Source organism: Hyaena hyaena, unplaced genomic scaffold (genome assembly GCF_003009895.1).
Source record: "Hyaena hyaena isolate Hyena2069 unplaced genomic scaffold, ASM300989v1 scaffold_500, whole genome shotgun sequence".
Taxonomy (NCBI): Eukaryota; Metazoa; Chordata; class Mammalia; order Carnivora; family Hyaenidae; genus Hyaena; species Hyaena hyaena.
The window spans coordinates 770924-793103 of NW_024081133.1; the positions used below are offsets into that span (position 1 = coordinate 770924).

Genomic DNA, 22180 nt, shown 5'->3' on the forward strand with positions numbered 1-22180 from the left:
CCTGAGCTACCCATTTGCATGTGGACCAATACATGCAGCTCTGACACCCCCAGACTACCATGGATCACCATGACAGTAATATAGATGTGAGCTGAAACCCATATTTTCTGACTTGGGCTGATGCCAGGACACTCACAGCAACTCAGTGCTACCCCATCTTTTTTTACAGAGCATCCACCATGCAGAGAAGACTTTGTACAGAAAGTCAAGCGCTAATCAAAGGGGATGGGAAGCCTTGAGGAGAGATCGCAAAAAGAAGGGAGGTGATTAAGAATCCAAGGGTCGCTAGGGGCGCCTGGGTGGCTTAGTCGGTTAAGCGTCCGACTTTCGCTTAGGTCATGATCTCGCGGTTTGTGGGTTCGAGCCCCGTGTCGGGCTCTGTGCTGACTGCCAGCTCAGAGCCTGGAGCCTGTTTCAGAGTCTGTGTCTCCCTCTCTCTCTGACCCTCCCCTGCTCACGCTGTCTCTCTCTCGCCTAGAAATAAATAAAAATATTTAAAAAAAAAAAAAAAAAAAGAACCCAAGGGTCGCTAGTCTAGCTGACGGGTCCCAGAGAAAGGGGTGGTTGCAAGTGGACAGTGGGGAACACAAAGAGTAAGAGACTTGTCCGAGGGCTCAGGAAAACCAAGGGACACCGGCTGTCCTGGGTCCCAAACTCAGTGATTCAAATGCCTACAGCTATCTCCAATGTCCTTATAAAGCCCCAAATCCCAGTATCTCCCCAACATGGAGTGCCAGTGAGACCATACGGGACCTTCTGGAATATAGTATGTACTCAATACATCTGGGTGTTTACTAGTGTTTTCTAGACTTACCCCCTCACAAAGCATCCCCATCTGGAAGCTTAGTTTTTCCTGCCCATAACCGCTTTCACATAGGCATTTCTTTGAACTCTTCTCTTCTTTATTCAGCGCTCATCTGTTGAGCACCAGCTCTAGGCAAGCTCTCAGCTGGGACAGGAGAGACAAAGAGGAACGTGACAGAGCTGCTCCCCTCTGGAAGTGACCCCCCCAGCTAGGCGCCTCCACCCAGCCCTCCACAAACTCTGCAGGATCGAAGGGGAGGCTCCCCGCCCCCAGCTCAGCCCCACAGCACTGGCTGAGGCCCCGGGCCGGACACCGGGATGCACAGAGACAAAACTGGTCCCTGCCCTGCGGACATTCAGTCATAGTCCAGAGGAGGTGCTTCAGCAAAACCTGAAGGTCACAGAGGTGTCCACAAAGCCAGAAAAGAAGGGACAGGCTTCCAGGCAGACAGAGCCGCCTCTCCTCACCTGCCTAGCACGGTGCCTCGAACCCGGGAGCATCGTAATCATCTATATTGTTAAGCGGGAAGTTAGTAAAGAGATGAGAAGTCTGAGGAGCAACCTTCTCCATCCCAGGCCATTCCCCCAACCCAGTTCTGCACCTGTCATAGCCTAACCTGTCCCCGTATGGCACTCTGGGCGGATCTGATAAAGTCATCCGCTGTGGCATGAGACCCTGGGGCTCTTTCTGTGTTGTTTCTCCTACATTGTACCTTAGCATCTGACTTGAGCTTTTTTCTCCCCAGCTTTATGGAGATATAATTGACCTAATGCTGTGTTAGTTTAAGGTGTACAATGTATTGATTTAATACCTTTAGTATTATTATGAAATGATATTACCATTTCATTAGCTAACACCTCAATCCAATCACGTAATTACCATTTCCTTTTTGTAGTGAGAATGTATAAGATCTTTTCTCTTAGCAACATTCAAATATATAATATAGTATTATTAGTCATAATCACCATGCTGTACATGAGATCCCCAGAACTTCTTAATAACTGGAAGTTCGGGGGCACCTGGATGACTCAGTCGGTTAAGCATCTGACTCTTGGTTTCGGCTTGGGTCATGATCTCGCAGTTTGTCAGTTCGAGCCCCACATCAGGGTCCATGCTGACATCCAAGCAGACCTTGCTTAGGATTCCATGTCTCCCTCGCTCTCTGCCCCTCCCCCGCTTTCTCTCTCTGTCTCTCAAAAATAAAATAAACGTAAACAAATTTTAATGAAAAAAATTTTTTTAAATTACTGGAAGGGGGTACCTGGGTGGCTCAGTCAGTTGAGCTTCTGACTTCAGCTCAGGTCATGATCTCGTGGTTCATGAGTTCAAGCCCCACATCAGGCTCTGTGCTAATAGCTAGGAACCTGTAGCCTGTTTAAATTCTGAGTCTCCCTCTCTCTCTGCCCCTCCCACATTCACATTCTGTCTCTCTCAAAAAAAAAAGAAAAATACATAAGTGTTTTTAAAATTTTTTTTAAAAAGAAAGAAAAAAATAACTGGAAGTTCATACCCTGTGACCAATATCTCTCCCATTTCCCCAGATGTATCTGGATTTCTTCTTTCTCAGGATTGCTTTGGCTATCCAGGGTGTTTTATGGCTCCATAGAAACATTAGGATTTCCTTTGGTCCTGGTATAAAAACAGACACATAGATCAGTGGAACAGAAATAAACCCATGCATACACAGTCAACTAATACTTCATAGGGGAGCCTAGGAAAATCAGTAGAGAAAGGACCTTTTGTTCAGTAAGCGGTGCTAGGAAAAATTGATAAACACAGGCAGAAAAATGAAAGTGGACCCGCATTTACACCACTCACAAAAATAAACTCAAAATGCACTAAATACTTAAACACAATACTTGAAACTTTTCCTAAAACTCCTAGAAGAAAACACAAGGGATAAGCTCCTTAGCATGACCTTGACAGTGATTTCCCGAATATAACACCAAAAGCACAAGGAGCAGGAGCAAAATTACCAAGTGGGGCCGTATCAAACAAAAAAGCTCTTTCACAGCAGAGGATGCCATCAACAACATCAAAAGGTAACTTAGAGGATGGGAGAATGTATTTGCAAGTCATACACTTGATTTCTTGACACTCTGCCTTGACCCATGGGAGCAGCCCATTTAACAGGAGAGATAGTTGTAGACCTTCAGGCACGATTCACCTTAGCACAGACCCGGCTCGCGGCTACCCCTGAGAGCACCTGCTACGTCCCCGCACCGTTCCCGCATTCCCTCATTGGGTCCTGCACCGTGCAAGGCCCGTTTAGCTCCACATTACAGATGAGGTAGGTAACTGAAGCTCAGGAAGGTTTAGAGACTTGTCCAAGGTCACCCCATAACGCAGTTTCCAGCTCTGTCTGCGAGCGAAGACTGTGCTCTTTCCTTACCCCACACACATTGCTTCCCTGGGGCTAGAGATGCAAGGGCTTGGGTGGCCCCAAACACCAGCTGTTTGGGATAACCAGAGGCAGGCGGGAAGTCCTCCTTGCCCTCGTGACAGGACCACACCACACAGTAGGGGTCATCGTCCCCTCCTTGCCAACTCCCTAAGCGCCTCCCTGAGGGGCTGTGTTCTGATACGGGGCACTCTGGTGCCAACACTCCCCCACCTCAATAGTGATGAGAAAAAGGGGACACTCAGAGAAGAGGCCATACCCCCACCTCCCACGGGTCCCACCCCTGCACCGGATGCCATGATGAACCACTGAGATTCTCTTCCCTCATCAGGACAGGAGGACAGAAGGACTCATTCCCTAGCGGCCAGAGTGTCAGAGATGGCCAGCTCTGCTGAGTCCCTCTCTGGGGACTACCTGTGGCTAAAGGAAGGAAGCCCCCTCCAATGATGGGCCCCCACAGAGGAGAAGGCCAGCCCCGTGCCCCGGAATGGGAAGACCCTAGGATCCGCCCCAGATTCACAGCTCCCGTAGGATCTGCTGAGATCTTCACGGTGCTGCCATCACAGTTCAGGTGGCCCTCCCTGTCCAGTCTCGCTTCCCTCGCTCCTATCAGGGGGTGGTCCGGAGAGGTTTCCACACTAGACCTCTTCAGGAGCCCAGCCCGCAACAAGCCCACCCGAGGCCTCTGCAGGCAGGACATAACTGGATTTCTCCCAGGGAAATCTGCCTTCCCTTGCAGCATCCTAGAAGACGGTGACGAGGACACAGTGGCCCATAAAATGTACCCTCTCTATAGAATATGCAATGCAATGCTCGCCAGCTTCTGGGGAGAAGTGTGGTTCTCTTCTCTGTGAAAAATGAGTAAGATAGGAGATTTAAAAAATGTCTATAATGCTAAACTACAGATGAGCGTGAAAACACTTTTTTTTTTATAATGAATTCCAGAAGTGTTGCCCTTTTTCACATTTAGAGGCACGTACCTTTTCAAAAACAGGCTCAGATCAGAAAAAGACCTTGACTTTTTTACCTTTAGGATTCTGGCACATTGTGGATTTGGTAAATTTGCATAAAGTTGAAAGGTGCATTTAGTGGTTTTCTGGGATTCCCTGAAATGAATTTCTGTGGCAAGAGGCCTGGAGAAAGCACTTTGCTTTTCTCCTGACTTGGCACGCTGCCATCTGGTTTCACGGTCCTCTGTTGCAAGGGACAGTGTATTTTCTCTCCTCACATTCATCTCTTTCCTGAGCAGGTGGCTTGCACGTCTCCGCTCTGTCTCTTTTGCTCTTTCCCTGTCTTTCCCTATTTGTCCCCTTCCCTGGACTTCTCTGTCCCTGTCACTTCTCGTCTCCTCCCCCAGCCTTCCCCTCGCTGCTCCAGCCAACGGTGACAGGGAACATATGCACATTTTCATAATGCAAAGGCAGCGTTCCGAATCTCTCATTTGAAAAGCCAATTATTGGAATTTCTTATGTCGATTTTGTAAATCCCTTAATGAGGTGACCCTTTCTCCTGCACCCCTCTGTTTCTGCAGTTCCTTCTGAGGCTCCAGTTTCAGGTAGAGAAGGTTTCCTCCTGGCCTCATTTCCCTCCCTCGCGAAAGCCACACAGCAAAACTTGAGGAGGCTGATTTGCCAGATGGGAATCCATGGCAAAACCAACCATATCAGTTCTGCTTTCTATTTATGGGACCTGAGTTCCACCAGCCTTTTGCTGGGGCGAGACGGCTGCCTTGAAGCTGTGAATGCAGCAGAGGCTCAGAGATGGTTTCTCATTCATAAACAGCCACGCAGCACTGAGGTTAGGAGTGGGCCGCTGGCCTCACAGGAGCCTCAACCGGATTCCTGGTCCCCCCACTGTGAGTTGTGTAACTTGTCCCAAGTGCATTGGCCTCAGTTTCCGCATCTGTACAATAAGGACTCGAGGGCCCACGGCATGGGGCTACTGTGAGATTTAAACCTGTAAACAGCAGCCCATGCCACCACGATAGGTTTCTCCCCCAGACCCAGCCGTGTTGACCGGGTGAACCCCAAAGTCAAGTCAAGGTCAGAACTAGCTGGAGAGATTTGCCAGGTACCGTGAGGCAGCCACATGCCCGTGTCTCCCGCAAACAGTGCCGAGAAGCATTCTCACGTTGCCTTGTGGCCATCTGCACAGGAGCTGAGCTGGGGAAGAAGCAGGTCCCTTCCTCAGCAGGATAGCCCCCATCCCAGGTCACCCAAGGAGGACACCCACACCTTCGGCTTGCTTTCCCCTCCTGCCGCTGCCTGTGCCCACGCACACATACACCCTTCTGTTTGCATGGAGCCTGCTGTGTGCTGCCCTCCCCCTCCCCACCCCCGCCTTCCCTGCCTCTGCTCTGCATACATCCTGTGACTTCTTTTTCTGCTCAGTATTAATGAAACATCCGTCTGCTTGCAAACAGCCCCTTGCTGATGAGATGGCTCAGACCTTCTTTCAGGGTTTAATTCGAAATAAACAGAAGGCTCGCCCTTCCTAATTTGAGGTCGGGGGAGGGGGGGGGACACGTGACTTTGTCTGACTTGGCATCTGCCAGCCTGTCTCCCTGCCCCCACCACTGTAGCCCCCTCCTCCCTGGAGGATCCCCCGCCCATCCTATCTCTGTCTCTGTGCTGCCTTTCGGCCTCTGGCCCCCTCCTCATTTTGTGGAGAGGCAAGGTGCTGATCTCCAGGAAGGCTGAGGCAGGGGGCACAGAACAAGTGCAGAACAAAGGACTGAAACAAACTGTCTCATGTGCAATATGTTGCCCTGTCTCCACGTGGAGGTACTTATTGAACAGACAATATGAAGAGCTAGCATGTACGGAGTTCTTCCTCCAGTGCCAAGCTTTGAAACAGGCACTTGCAGGAATCATTCCACCTGCACAACAGCCCAGTGAAATAGATACCACCATATCTATGACATAAATAACTTCTTGCCCAGAGAATTCGGTAATTCGTCCCCAGTGATGCAGCCAAGAGCTGGGAGCCAGGAGCCGAGCCAGGCACCCTGCCTGCTGTCTTAGCTCCTGCACACCCGACGCTCCACGGGAGTGGTGGGCTTCCCAGTGTCCTGAACCTTCGCAGGTCACTGGAGTCAGGGGACCTCTAAGATGAGCTAATGCCTCAGTTTCCACATTTCTGAAATATGCATAACTGTATCTGCCTTATTTGGGGCTGTTGCAAAGACTGGATGATTACCTTCAGAGTACGAGAAGAGTCCTAGGACTACTGTAAGTTCTGCAAGTATGGTAAACCCTAGATCAATGAACGTAATGAGTACTCATTATTTTTTATTGCTTTCTTATGACGGTGTCAAAGGCAACGTGCTAGGTGTGGGGAAAATGCAAAAGGCATCAAGACTCCTACCCTGGAGTGGTAGGGAGCTGTTGAAACTGGTCCACAATAAATGCAGGCTGTGGTGAGCAGCAGTGTAAAAGGTACAGGCACAGGGTTAGGGAAGAAGGAGAAGTTTGCTTCAACACAGCTGGGCCAGGCAAGGCACCAGTCCACAAATATTGACTAAGCTCTCGCTGCAGGCTGGATGCTAAACCCTGGGATGGAAAAAAGAAGCTGGCAAGAACTGAGCCTCAGAAACCTCACAGCTACAATGCAGCCAAGAGTCATGGTTCATGGAGGTGGCATATGGCCTTAGGACAGTGTAAGGCAGGGGCCAAGATCAGGAGGGGACTTCTTAGAGGAGGTGACAATAACTTGAGACTTAAAGAATGACCAAGAGTTGGGGGCACCTGGGTGGCTCAGTCGGTTAAGCGTCCGACTTTCGCTTAGGTCAGGATCTCGCGATTCGTGGGTTCGAGCCCCACGTCGGGCTCTGTGCTGACTGCCAGCTCAGAGCCTGGAGCCTGCTTCAGTCTGTGACTCCCTCTCTCTCTGACCCTCCCCTGCTCACGCTGTCTCTCTCTCTCTCTCTCTCTCTCCTAGAAATAAATAAAACATTAAAAAAAAAAAAAAAAAAAGAATGACCAAGAGTTAACAAGGCAAAGGTAGGCTTTGAGCTGACTAGAGAGAGGCTGGGATTCCAGGCAGTTAAGACTCAGAGTAAGGACATTTCTGGAAGAGAGAACTTCACAAGCGAAAGCATGTAGTTCTAAAAGGGCAGGCTGTCCTTGCAGAGGGGTGAACAGACTGGTCCAGCTAGAGCATGAGAGAAAGAGCTGGGGAGAAAAGGTGTAACCATAGAGAACCTTGAATGTGCTCCAGGCTGAGAAGTTGGTTTTTATCCTGGAGCAGTGGGGAGCCAGTGGACATTGTGAGTAATAGAGGCTGGGCTTCCAGAAGAGTTACCTGGTTGTAACGGTGTAGAAAGGAGTGGAGTGGAGAGAGTCAGTGCAGAGGGCCCAGTTCTGAGATTACTACAGGAGCCCAGAGATTTGGACAGTCTTCCAGGAGCAAATCACATAGTAGGTTACTACTGAATGTATCAGTCAGCTTCTGCTGTGTAACAACCTCCCCCCCCCCAACTTCAGGATTTAGTGAGTCAGCAGTGTGGCTGAGCTCAGCTGAGATGGCACACCTCTGCTGCACGTGGGGTCAGCTGGGCTCATACACACCTCTGTAATCAACTAGCAGTAATGGCTTCACCTTTATGGGCACAGAATGTGGGGGCACTGGAGGAAGGAGAAGCCAAGCCAGGTAGAGCAGCATAGGGTTACCCCGTGGGAGTGGGCATCAGGGTCTTCACCCAGTGCCTGCCGAGGACCAGGCAGCAGAAAAAGAGAGCGACCTCTACTTTCGCAAAGAGACAGAGCATCAGACTTCTAAGCCCCAGGCCCGCTGCCCATCATCTTTCAAGGGAATGAGCCCCGTCTGCTTGGAGAACCAATAACATCCCACATCTGTACAAGGTCAGACCGTTGACAAAGTGCTCTTCCACACGGCAGCTCACTTGATCCTGGCAACTACACAACAATTCTGGTTTTATTATATCCTCGACTTTACACATAAGGACACTGAGGTACAGAGAGGCTAAGCAACATGCCCATGACCACAGGCTAATAAATAAAGGACAGAGGATTTGAACCCAAGCTGCTTGACCTTCAAGTTAGCCAAACAAAGGGAGAGAGACAATCGGGGAAGAGTGACTTATTCCAAGAATTACAGGTCATTCTTATCCACAAAAGGAATTTGTGTTAAAAAGGGGTGAAAAAAATGAGGCTGGAAAGGTTGGTAGAAGCCAACAAGTTCAGACTTCATCCAGATGGTAGTGGGGGACCTTTGAATGATTTTTTAATTAATTTTTTAAATTTACATCCAAGTTAGTTAGCATATAGTGCAACAATGATTTCAGGAGTAGATTCCTTAATGACCCTTACCCATTTAGCCAGTGCCTTCTCCCACAACCCCTCCAGCAACCCTCTGTTTGTTCTCCGTATTTAAGAGTCTCTTATGTTTGGTCCCCCGCCCTGTTTTTATATTATTTTTGCTTCCCTTCCCTTATGTCCATCTGTTTTGTATCTTAAAGTCCTCATATGAGTGAAGTCATTGTCTTTCTCTGACTAATTTTGCTTCTCATGATACCCTGTAGTTCCATCCACATAGTTACAAATGACAAGATTTCATTCTTGTTGATTGCTGAGTAATACTCCATCATGTATATATACCACATCTTCTTTATCCATTCATCAATAGACATTTGGGCTCTTTCCATACTTTGGCTATTGTTGATAGCACTGCCATGAACATTGGGGGGCATGTGTCCCTTTGAAACAGCACACCTGTATCCCTAGGATGCATACCTAGTAGTGCAATTGCTGGGTCATAGGGTAGTTCTATTTTTAATTTTTTGAGGAACCTCCACACTGTTTTCCAGAGTGGCCGTACCAATTTGCATTCTCACCAGCAGTGCAAAAGAGCTCCTCTTTCTCCACATCCTCACCAACATATGTTGTTGACTAACTTGATTTAGCCTTCTGATGGGTGTGAGGTGTTATCTCATTGTGGTTTTGATTTGTATTTTTCTGATATTGAGTGGTGTTGAGCATCATTTCATATGTCTGTTGGCCAACTGGATGTCTTCTTTGGAGAAGTGTCTGTCCATGTCTTTAGCTCATTTCTTCACTGGATTATTTGTTTTTTGGGTGTTGAGCTTGATAAGTTCATTATAGATTTTGGATACCAATCCTTCATCTGATATGTCATTTGCAAATGTCTTCTCCCATTCCTTTGGTTGCCTTTTAGTTGAATTTTAAACAAAGGAATGCTAGATATTCGGCAAATGGTAAGGGAATGGGGGGATAAATGGATGGATAAACAGACATTTGTAAAGATCACTCTGGGACAGTGTGGGGGATGGGAGAGAGGGGGTTAAGTATTATAATGCAGGCAAGAAATGCTGAGCGCCTGAGCCAGGAAGACTATTCAGAATGAAAAAGGAGAAATATATTTGAAAGATATTTCAGAGAATTAACCAGGATGGTTAGCAATACAGGATAAAAGAGAGTACAGTCCAGAAAGATTTGCAGATTTCAGGCTTCGCTAAAAATGATGGTGTCATTCCCTGAAATGGGAAGCATGCATGTTTGGGATTTATCTACATACAGATGCTGGCCGAGTTCACAGGAAAGTGATGTGCTTCTCAATAAATAGTATGTGGAATGACATGGGCCAGGAAAGGGCAAACCCTTGACAAGGCCTATGGTTAAGGGAAGACAGAAAATAACATCCAAGAAGGACAGGAAAAGGCCAGAAGAGAATCCTGGAGCCAACTTAGGATCCCCACCTGGTCTTATTTTCTTCTTAGTACTTAATAGCATTATATTATATCAACCCAACATTATATTATGCTCTCACACTAGAATGTAAACCCCACTAGGGTTGGAGCTCTGCATCCCCAGAGCTTCAAACCAGGCTTGGCACATAGTGGGTGCTCAATCCAGATTTTCCAAATGACAGTTGAACTCGCCTTGAGAAGCAGTTCTGAAAAAACAGGTGCATCCTCAGTCCTGTCTTGACATTCTGCGGTTCTGTACTTTGGCCATTAGGTGGCGCATCCATGCGAGTGAGGAAACGGGAGGCTGGGATTACCCGTGGCCCAGAACCTGACAACAGGGCAGAATGACAAAAGTGAGCACTGGGTGGCTCTGAAGAGCAAAAATCACTCATCCACACCCTTAGTCAACATCTCTCAAGCACCAGCTGCAAGCCAGGCCTGTGCTTTCTAAAGCCCTCTGAAATTGGGTTGTGGAGGGGAGCCCACCGGCATAGTCAGAGCCTGTCGGGCATCCGTGTGGGGATATGTGATCATGAGTGATCATGATGAGGGCAGGAGGGTTGATGGAAAGGACAGGGAAGGGCTCCTACAGCTTTACGGACAGGCCTGTGGGTGGCTCTGACCCTTGCAGAAATTATGATAGGGTCAAACAAACCTGGATCTAAATTCCAACTGTACCACTTATCTGCTGTGTTACCTTCACCAAGCTATTTGCCCTCTCTGAGCGTGTATCCTACTCTACAATATGGAAGATGCCAGTAGTACCTATTTGCAAGGATAATGAGGATAAAACAACAGGGCCCTTGGCACAGTGTCTTTCGCATAGCACCCAAACTAGATATTATTCTTAAGAACTGGACATAATAACCAGTATTTGCATAAGCCTTTACAAAGCTCTTCTGCATTCTTCATATCATAAAAGTAATCCTCATAATAATCCTGCAGGTATCTTTATTACCCCACTTTTCAGATAAGAGGGTGAGGGCTGGCAGATTATGTAACTTGTCCACAATCATACAGCTTGTAAAGTGCTGGACTCAAGCCAGGTTCAGCTCAGCAAACATATATGGTGGATCCCAAGAGGCAGGCGCTATGCCAGGTGCTGGGGATCCAGGATGAATCAGGGTGCAGTCTGGGCGAGAGACAAACACCTGCAGATCACGTCCACAGACTAGGTTAGCTACCGAGATAGAAGAATGCCCAGGATCCTTTGGGATCACAGACAAAAGTCACTTGGCCCAACTAGGAGATTCTGGAAAGGCCTAGAGACTGGGAAATCCCTTAGCTATGTCTGAAGGCTGGTCACAGTGACCCAGGAGAAGACAGGGAATGAGAACTCTAGCATTCCAAGTTAAAGACATGCCTTGGGCAAAGGAAACTGTTTCGAAACAGGCTTGTGCTGGGCTCTGACTTCAAATCCAGGATCCAGCAAGCAGCAGACACCCTGTCTCTGACGGAAGTGCCAAGAAGTCGTGGAAGGAGCGGGGCACTAACCAAGGGACAACCGCACCCTGTGTGCTCTCATTGGCCAATAAGCCCTTGCTTCAAAGTGTTCATCAGTCTGTAATTATTGTAGGAGCCCTCCAGAGCAGTGCTCCTCAAACACTGAGGTCCAAACAAATTAGCTGGTGTTTTTTCTCAATGCCGGTTCTGATTCGGGAGGTCCTGAGGTAGAGCCCAAGCATCTGCCTTTCTTTTTCTTTTTTTTTAATGTTTTATTTATTTCTAGGAGAGAGAGAGAGACAGCGTGAGCAGGGGAGGGTCAGAGAGAGAGCGAGTCACAGATTGAAACAGGCTCCAGGCTCTGAGCTGGCAGTCAGCACAGAGCCCGACGTGGGGCCCGAACCCACGAACCGGGAGATCATGACCTAAGCGAAAGTCGGACGCTTAACCGACTAAGCCACCCAGGCGCCCCGCATCTGCCTTTCTAAACAAGCTCCCAGGGGAGGCAGTGGCTACTGGTCCATCCTGGGCACATGCTTTGAGCAATAAAGTTCTCCCCATCAGCTTCAAGAGGGCAGGCTGTGTCTGGTATGACTCAAACATTTGATGCTCAGATTGCGACATGGAAGAAGCTGAAGGAACAAAAGGGAAGGATAAAGGGCAGAGGGTAGAAGGGAATAAGGCTGATTGCTGGTTGGCCTGCAGGCCTGAAGCTAGAGGCAGAGGCGTGCCTGGGATTCTCCCTCCGTGGGGTCAGTTCTGGCACTCCCAGCACGGACTAAGCTCACATCATACAGCATCTGGGTCCCTTAGGGCTGAATACCGAGGCCTCAAAACAAAGAAGAGCAGTGTCAGCAGCAAACCTCATCTTGCTCTCGGCCAAGTATCTCTGATCTGTCACCATGCTTAGCTTGCAGCCTTCTCCCCAGCCTGTGATCCAAATCGGGCTGGTGCCGCTCTCACCAGAAGGCATGGTGCTACCTCGAAAACGGGCTGAGAACCACCCCCACTCCCACCCCCAAGCCGTCCCAGCCCACACTCCCCTCTCCAGAAATGACAGGAAGCAGCCAGTCCCCCAGCCTCATACCACAGTTTCCGCACAGCTGTCCCCGGGAGGGCTAGCAGGCGCCCCCTCTTTGCTACCCCCCCAACACTCACTCATCCACCACCCCAACTCTACCCCCACCACACACACACACACACACACACACATAGGCACAGAGTGTAAAAAGTGCTGACCCCAAAAGTCAATGCCCCTGACAGACCTCCCAGCCAACAACCTTCAGTTTATTAACTCAACAAATTCTTAAGCTCCTACTGTATGCCAGGCACTGATCCAGACACGGAAATACTGCAATAACCTGGACAGATAAGGTCTTTCTTTGGTGTCAGGAAGCCACCTCTGTAATATGGGAAGACAGACAATAAACGAACCTGGCGATAAAGAAAATAAAGGGGGGGGTTCTAACAGAGAATAATGGAGGGGCTATTGTATGGGGTGGCCAGGCCCTGTTGAGGATATGACATTTAAGCTGTGTCCTAATTGACAGGAAGAAGGACAGAAAGGACAAGAATACAGAAAAGAGATTGCAGAGAAGAGCAAGGGCAAAGCCTGGGCCAGGGGTGAACTGGGCTTGTTCGGCAAACAGAAAGGTGGTGGGCAGGGTAGAGTGGGCGAGGAGTGGAATGAAGGCAGTCTCAGATGCAGCCCACGGCTGAAGGTGCAGGTGCTTGTAGACAACAGAGAGGAGTTCAAACTACATTCTAGGCAGAGTGCGAGCCACTGGCAGGTGTGAAACCCAGAAGGGACACAACCGGATTCATGTTCTTAATAGACAACTTGTGGAGAATGCACTGTGTGTGTGTGTGAATGAGACCCAGAATTGGCCTCCAAAGAGCTTAGCGTCTGGCAAGGTGCACCGCCATGCCGTTGGGGGCAGGAAGGTGGCCTGGCTGACCTCCCACTCTTCCTTCTCCAGAAGTCACTGGGCAGCCTAACCCTCCACACCCCTGCTGCTGGCCTCTGTCGGCTGACGGGCCCCATCTGGGCTGACGGAGCCTCCAAGGAATATCGGAAGCCTGGCTGGGGGCCTACTTAGGGACCACCTGGATTTTGGAGGGTGCCCCCACAGTGCTGCCCTTGGCCTGGCGCCAAGGGCATTTTCCCAGCCTGTCCCCGTAAGGTTGGCCAACCGGGCAAACCAAGACCAGTGAGCCAAGTGAGCTTGATGCTATAAAGTCGCTGGGCAGGGGCAGTGAGCAATTCCAGAAATCGTAGAAACCCACTGACCCCAGCTCCATTTTGCCCTCTGTCCAGCTGGTGGCCAGTGGGAAGAACAGGCAGGTGGTCACCCGTAGCATATGCTCTAGTCCCAAAGCTCAAGGCCTTCTGATCATGGGATCCGTTCTTAGAGACAGCTGTGGGGCTGCATCAGCTTTTAGCTGTGGCTTTTAGCCACAGAATCTCTTGTTTACTAAGACAGTACAAAGAGCCTTAATATATAAAACAGATGAAAGCTTTACCTCCCTGGTGGAACCAAGAGGCACTTCCCAAGCCCATTCTCGTGCTTCTGCGCCCTCCTTAACTGGTAACTTTGGGCAACAGTTGTGCTCTCTGGCTCCAGTCTCCTTCTATATCAATGCAGAACTCAACCACATCTCCCTGCAACGCCTCGCCACACAAGCCCCCTCGCCCTTGGCAGCAGAGCTCTGAGAAAAGTCCTCAAGGGCCCCCTCTGGTGCAGCGAGAGAGATGGGTGCTCCACACTGCCCACCCACATGTGTGGTCCAGTCTGCAGGGCGAAGGGGAGACGCCCCCAGCTGCCTGCCCCAATCCTGGATGATAGGAGAGCAAAGTGCAAGGGCCAAGCACCCCTACAATGGTACAGCTGTAATTGGCATGATCCATTCCTTCCACAAGCAGCCCCTGCCTGAGGCAGGGTTGTGGCCCTTCCTGGCCTACACCCAACTCTGGAGACCGGCTCTGCCTGGGGTGCACCCGGGCCTTCCCCGGGCCTCAGTCACCCAACAGTTAACGCATTTCTTCATGACTGACAACCAGCATAACACCAAAACAGTCAACTATTTTTATCTCCGGATTAATCACAAAAGGCTAACGCTTCCACCTTCCCTGTGATTAAAAATTAGGAGACCAAACTCTATAGTGGTTCAGGATAATAACCAATCCTGTGAGGGCGAGGTATGAATAATGCATCTCCAGGCTCAGGCTGCTGGTGCCTTCCCCCCAGCCCCAACCTGGCAGCCCCAGCTCCGGGCCCCAAGCCTGAATGGAGACGTAATGAGTCGCCCCCTTCCTTCGGAGCAACAGCTGCCAAGAGCAACTATTGATTTCTATTCAGCCTTGTGGCCCCCAAACATCCTCCCTCCTCACCCACTCCCACCCCACACACCCCGGCCCCATCCGCACCCCCTCCTACCCCATCTGGTGTGCAGAGAGGCGAAGGCCAATCAATAATGCATAGCTACATGAATAACCGCATGATAACCACTTATTTGGGAAGATATAATCAGGACCCATTCTGCGGCTTGGGGGGGGGGGGTGTGAGTGTGTGTGTGTGTGCCTGGGTACTCACGAAAGTGTCCTCCTCCCCACTTCCCGCCTCTGAGCACCCTCTAATCCAATATTCCAGAACACAAGGCTAGGCAGCAAGAAGGAAGCCTGGCCCCTTTGGTTTTGAGAAAGTCCTCCCTCCTTGGGCTCCACACTGTGATCACAGTGTGCAGTGCACCTGAGCAAAGGCCCAGAGAGGGTCCTCAAACTTGGCCCCGCACCAGACTCTTCCGAGGAGCTCTAAAACCTCCTGATGCCTGGGGTCCACCTCCAGAGACGGGGAGTCTGCCAACAGGAGTTTTTTAAATCGCCCCCAGGAGACGGCAATACGCAACCAAGGTTGAGAAGCACTGTCTCAGACCCAAGAAATGTCAGCACCAGAAAGAACTTTCCAGATCTCCTGGTGTCCTTTCGTATGCTGTATCTGGTGAAATAAAGCCAGGAGGAGGGACAGCCTTCCCCGATTTGCCCTCCAACTTCGGGCACCTTCCACAAGACCACCCCCCTTGGCTCATCCACGGAGACCAGGATGGCCAGGTGTTTCTTCTATTATTCCTGGAGCTCCCCATGGTTCTTTCCAACGGCCCTGGCTCTCCTCAGGCTCAGCTAGAGCGCTCCATCCTGGGCACCTAATGGAGAGAAAGCTGCCACCGCAGAAGAAAGTCCCAGCCCGTTGCCTAGAGACAAAACCCCATCATCAGCAGCTGTCACACCCACCCCCCATTTGTGGAAAGCCCTCATTAGCCCCCACTTTTGCTCTCTGGTCACACCAGCACCAAGGAGGCCATTGGCACTAATGAGGGAGTTTGGGGCTCGCAGGGGGCGGGGGGTTGTCCTTATCACCCAGCCCACAACCAACCTCTGCCTGAGCCCTGAGCCCCCTGGGGAGGCCATGCTGGTTGGACGAGGCCAACTTCCTCCCTGGGCCAGCACCGAGGGGGGAGTCCTGGATGCTGGTAGCGTCCTGGAAGCCCTGATGGTTTGTTTTCCCTCAGGAAATCGAAACTTGGGGGTGGGCACCCACTGGGCTACAGTTCTGAGCTGGGCTTCCTCTGGGCTGGGAGGGCACAGGGCAGGGCCCCTAGCTGAAGGTGTGCTGCTCCAGGCATTTACCTGGAGTTTTCTCAGGAGCCTGAGTGCATGGGGAGAGTGGCAGATGGGGGGAGGCCCTGGGCAGGGGAGAGAGGAAGGGGGGAGGCCCTGGGCAGGGGAGGGAGGCCAGGAGGGTTGTGGGAGCGTGCCCTGAGGGGCCGAGGCTGGACCCTGCTGTCTGGCTTTGCCTCGTCTGTCTTCCCGGAGCCCATATTGCAGAAACTTGCACAGGACCTGGGGGGAGGGATGGACCTCCTCTGGCAACGGTGCAAAGGTCTTTTGTGCGAGGACCCCATCTCCTCACCCAGTTTCCTCTGAGAAGAGGTTCTATGCCCTTAGGCCAGCCACTTCATTTCTCTGGGCCTCCTCTCCAAGTGATGGTGGTGTATCATCATACCTGCCCATCCTCCGTCCCATGGTCGTCATGGGGATCAAAGGGGCGACTCCAAGGGACTTGGCAAATGTTTATGGAGTTTGTGCCACCAGGCCCTGGGCCCTGTGCCGGGCAGGGTGGGAGCCGCAGCCCCTGCCCTGGAAGTCCTGCCCCTGGGCACTCCCGTCTCGAGAGCCCCGCATCTCCCACCACCCTGTTATAAAATGCAGCCGGGAAAGTGGGCAGCAGAGACTCCTGACTGCAGGATGAGGCCGTTGGAGCCACTCTGGAAGAATTCAGCACTAAGGAGATACCAGGGGTCATACAGCCCCTCTGAAACACTGCCTCAGACTTCCGAGGAGTCCCCTCCCCTGTCACCTGCCCCACGCAAGGGAAGGGGCTGGCTGGGAGCTGCAGGTGTGTCCGAGGCCCCTGCTCGCAGCCCCGGCTCTGGTGCTCATTCGGCTCATTCCCGGAGCGACCCTGAGCAAGCCATTTAATCCTGCTGAGCCTCGATTTCCGGATCTGTGTAATTGGGATAATAATAATGTTTACCTTGCAAGACTATTGTGAGGATTAAATCAGGCAACAGATGTACCAGTGCTTTGTTTAAAAAAGAGACAGAAGTTAAAAAGAAGGAAAGTACAGATATTATCTAGGCAGCGGCGTTTTGCTTCCCGATCTGTGAAATGAGGCTAATGATGCCTGTCCTGTCCCCTCACAGGCCCGTCGTGAGTTTCGGATGAGATGATGGCATGAACATTGTCTGCAAATAAACATGCACTGCATATGTCAGGGATTATTGCCGTTGTTGCTATTATTGTTATAATACAAGGGGATTATACATTTTATTAAAGTATGATAATTACTGTTTGTCATGGGCTCCGTAAAATCCAGCCAGCCCAGCCTGCCTGCCCTGCCCGTGGCGAGGGGCGCCCTCAGCCTGACCTCTGCGCTCCTCTCCCCGCAGTGCCGCCTGACGACCCGGTCATCCTGGGGGGACCTGTGATCAGCCTGAGGGCCGGGGACCCACTCAACCTCACCTGCCACGCAGACAATGCCAAGCCTGCAGCCTCCATCATCTGGTTGCGGAAGGGAGAGGTCATCAATGGGGCCACCTACTCCAAGGTGAGGCCTGGGGGCAGGAGGGAGGGCGGGGCTTCGCGGGGATGGGGCGGGGCCTCGTGGGCGTGGGGCGGGGCTGCGTGGGGAGAGCAAGCACTCCCCAACTCTATCCTTCTTGCTCCCTCTGCGTGTGCTTTCTTCTCTCACTCTTTGTTCTCTCTGTGTCTTTCTCTCTCGACTGTATGTCACTTTTCTCCTCTCATGTTGTGTTTCTATTTATCTGACCTTTTTTCTCTCCCTGACTCTGTAACTCCGCCTTCTCTCTTCTTTCCTGGAGTAATTACTGGGCTTGGTCAAGACCCTAAGAACAGAGTATGGTGGAAGGAGGAGACTCGGGGACAGAAGTGGCCAGGGCCTAGGGTTGCCAGATAAAATACAGGACCCCAGTTACGTATAAGTATGTCCCAGATATTGCGTGGGGCATAATTATGCACCATACTTCTACTAAAACAATTATTCATAGTGTATCTGAAATTCAGATTTAATTGAGCGTCCGGTGTTTTATTTGCTAAATCTGGCCACCTTTCCAGGGCTACTGGGGAAGGCTGTTTAGGTTTTCCCCTGCCCCAGTTGCCTGACTCAGGGGCCAGACAGAGAAGGCTGGAATCTAGCCCATAATCCCTTACCGCGCCCTGCACCCTGCTCTATCCACCTGCAGGGGTGCCTTTCTGTCATTTACATGAGGTACCATGAGCGGGAAATGTCCTGAATGGGCCCCTTATTAGTTAAGTCTTTTATTTTCCTTTTTTTTTTTTTTTTTTTGATGCCTTGACACCTCAAAGCCTTGTAGATGAGGAGAGACTGCCCCTCCCAAGGTTAGCTAATTCCTGGAGATGGCAAACCAAGGTGCTGAGAACAGGCCTTTGCTATGCAAACCTAACAATCCCGCTGTCCATACCCTCACCACCTCCTTTATCAGGCTGGCAGCCCCAGGTGCTAGTCCTCCTACCCTAAATCCTCAGGGCTGGGTACTGGATAACTGGAGATCACTCCTAGAGCCTGTGAAAATTGTTCAAAACACCCAATCCTAAACCCTTTCAGCTGCCGCCCCTCCCCCCGCCACCACCTTAGCCATTCTTCCCCACAAAACTACAACAAAGACTTACACCGTGTTTTCCCCTTGCTCCCTCTGTCTCCTGACGACCCTTCCACACAGACCCAGGCCTGACAAGAGAAGTAACTGCCCTTCTCAGTTGGCGAGTGGCCGGAAGGCCAGTCTCACGATGTCAGGGGCTTCACTTCTTGCTGTGTTCCTCTCAGTGCTGCCTCACAGATGGGCGGCTGCTGAGAGTGGCAGGCCCCGGGGCCAGCCAGCATGCCCTGGCCCTGATGCTAGACATCTCTCCTCTCCATGTGGCTCTCCGTGGCTTCAGAAAGTGGGGAGATGCATGACCTGTGCCCCACTCCCACCCAGCCACCAGCTCCTCTCCCTGGGTCTTGAAAAGATAAGGAAGGGGCACCTGGGTGGCTCAGGTGTTTAAGCTTCTGACTTCAGCTCAGGTCATGATCTCATGGTTTGAGTTCAAGCCCTGCATCGGTCTCTGTGCTGACAGCTCAGACCCTGGAGCCTGCTTCTGATTTTGTGTCTCCCTCTCTCTCTGCCCCTCCTCCGCTTAGGCTCTGTCTCTATCTCTCTCTCTCAAAAATAAATAAACATTAAAAAAAATTGTTTAAAGAAAATATAAGCACGGCTTTCACCATCAGTGGAGGGTATGAGGCAGGACTGATGCTTCTCTGAGGGTGAGTCCTTCCTATCTGAAGCTGACCACCCCACCTTAGAGTCAGCCCCAGGGCTGCCCATCAAGGCCCCACTCTGAGCCTGATGCCAGAACCCAGGACAAAATGCACAAGTCCACGCAGGGGGAAGCTGCCCATTGAGAAATAAGTTACTCCCTCATCCTGGGCTGGAGCCAACCCATTGTGTTATGAAATACAAAACTATGGCACAGAGAGTATATCACCCAGATAAGGACGAAGGTGAGGAGTGTTCCTTCCTCTGTGCAGTGCTAGCCTGGCCCCTGCCAAAGTTTACTTCCTGCAGAGGACCCACCCCCATCTGGTAAAGAGAAAGGTCAGAGCCACCCTGCTGAACGTATCCAGGGGCCACCCTGCCCCCAGCATGTTGCCCTCATGCGTGCGCCTTCGGCCCCTCTGAGAGCTTGGCAGCCCCTCTGCCCCACCCAATCTCGTTCACACTCCTGCAGGCCCATGACCCGAGTGACAGCACTGGGCAGCGAGAGGCCAGCGTTCCGGACCCTTTTCTGTGAACCTCTTCCTTAGGCGTCAGTTTCCCCTCCCATGAAAAACAAGGGGGTTGGATCAGACCCTCTGAATTAGCAGGCTTGGGCCACCATAACAAAATACCACAGACCAGTAGCCTCAACAACATGCATTTGTTTCTCCCAAGTCTGGAGGCCCCAGCTGAAACAGACAGGGCCGAGAGAGAGATGGACGGACAGAGAGAGAGAGAGAGGTTGAGAGAGCACACAAGTGCACACACAATCAAACTACACCCAACGTCTGCAGAAAGGAACTCCCCCCAGCCCCGGGCAGCCCTGACAGCCCTCAGGTCTCATGCCCTCGGTATTTGTCACATGGGGGTGGGTCAGCCCCTGGAACCGGGAGCTGGGCAGCCTCACTTTGAATCCAGACTCCGCCACCTTCCAGCTACCTAACCATGCCGTGCCTCAGTGTCCCCATCTATACAGTGGGAGCCAGCGCAGCCCACACCAAAAAGATGGCTGTGAGGCTTGAATGAGAAGCATGCCTGGCTATTAGCATCCCTGCCCAGCCCTCACTTGATCCCCCACAGGCCCCAGGGCTCACCTTGCTATCTGCTTTCCTAGATGAGAATGCTCACATCCCGGCAGGGCTCCATAGCATGTTATGGTAACTTAATCTCTCTGCCTCAGTTTGCCCAGCTGCAAAACAGGATGCTATTAACCGTGGACACCCATGAGGATGGCTGAGAGACCTAAAAAGAATTATGCACTGAAGGCCCCTGGCATAGAGTCAGAGCATCAGGAGTGTTAGAGCCTCCTCTCGGAGCTCTGGCTCACCCACCCCAGCTCTCCCTGCTCAGGGGTCACACAGCTGCCCTGGTTTCCTACGACCTTCTTTCTGCTGTCCCGCAGCAGGGAAACAGGGGAAGGGTGAACTGGTGGCGTGGAAGAGAGTGTGGCTGAGGATGGCCAAGCCCCTTGCCCTGGGAGGTCAATCGGGAAAAAGAAGCACCGTCTGGCCCACCCGCCAGCACAGGCTGCGGTGCCGCTCCTTAAACATGCTGTCACCAGACCCCTCCCGGCCAGGTCACTTGGGTGCGCGTGCCTGGAACTCCCGGCGGGTGTCTGACTGCAGCAGCATGGGAGCTGGCAGCAAGGCCTCTCTTCACGGTCCTCTCCTCCCGGATGCCCAGCCTCAGGCTGCCTTCTCTGGGCCGGGCACCAGCGGGGAGGCCACATGGCATTCATCCGGGAAACCAGCAGATACACAAACCAGGCAAGGCACGACAGGTTAGGGGGAAGGGGGGACGACAAGATGGGCTGAGCCCAGAGAGAAATCTTCCTGGAGAGCCAGCTTCTGGCTCCATCTGCTACTTCCCCAACAATGGCCAGGTGGCAGGATGCAGCCTTGACCCCGATGGGGGAGGGGGAGCAGGAAGGAAGGCTGCTTGGTCTTAGGACACCCCCCACCCCAGTAATGTATGTATCTACCTTGAAGCCTGTTATTCCTCAACCCTACCTCTCTGCTCCCTCCTCTCCAGGGAGCCACCACCCACCCACCATCAGGACCAGGAGCCTCCTTAGGTCCCATGCTAAGAGGAACCCTGGAAAAACATTCCTTAAGGCCTTCACTGGGACCAGCTTCCTCCACGAGCCCCCTCCACGGTGCATTCTCTCCCCACTAGTCTGCCCCCATCTCCCCTCTGTTTATCTTAAGGGCTTAGAGTCTCTACCCAGCATGGCCACTGCCACTCATCTTGGCCTCCTTTGTGAAGGGTATCCATTCTCACCGAAGGCACAAGACTGGGGTCCCTGAGGGTGTGGGGTCTGGGGCAAACGACACTGTGGTTCTCCACCTTCCTTTCAAGCCACGTGACCACAGGCCCTAATGGATTCTCCCAGGCAGCTATAAAAAAAGGAAGCAGAGAGTAGATTTAAAAAAAAAAAAAAGGACACAGCAGGTGGGGGAGGTGAGTGAGGAAGGGAGAAGAGAGGAGGCCTTGTTGCCAGGCAATCAGGCCTCACTCAAGGGCTTTCCAGGCTGTTTGCATATCAATGAGTTTCCCATATTTAGTATCAGGGTTGAGGCGCCCACCCCTGCATTCCTTCCAAACCTCAAACATCCACCCCACTCCACCCATCAAGTCACCTGTGGTTCCCACCAAGACATCACCAGGCCTCCCATCTGTCAGGGCGCAGCCTGGCTGAGGCCCTGGGGCTTTGGGAAAAGCAGAGCAGCCGCTGTTGGACTACTGCACACAGGGTGCGCTCTGTCCCCCAGCCCCTCCTCCAGGACACTGCCAACTGAATGCCAAGTGCCTGCCCTTAAGGACGGCGCAGTGGGGCTGGGTCCACAGGAAGCTGCAAGGGGCAAGCAGTTTATGAGACACCCCACACAACCTCTGGGACAGTCTGGAAAGC

The 22180-nt window shown here is 51.6% G+C and overlaps 1 protein-coding gene across 4 annotated transcripts in view; it reads left to right on the plus strand.

Annotated features, from left to right (window-relative positions):
* KIRREL3 (kirre like nephrin family adhesion molecule 3) overlaps nt 1–22180 on the plus strand; it is a 546848-nt gene that overhangs the window by 488091 nt on the left and 36577 nt on the right. For all 4 annotated transcript variants that reach the window (XM_039254901.1, XM_039254903.1, XM_039254902.1 and 1 more), the window contains exon 5: nt 17383–17540. In XM_039254901.1, the coding sequence (XP_039110832.1) occupies nt 17383–17540 (158 nt within the window). The remainder of the gene's footprint in view (nt 1–17382; nt 17541–22180) is intronic.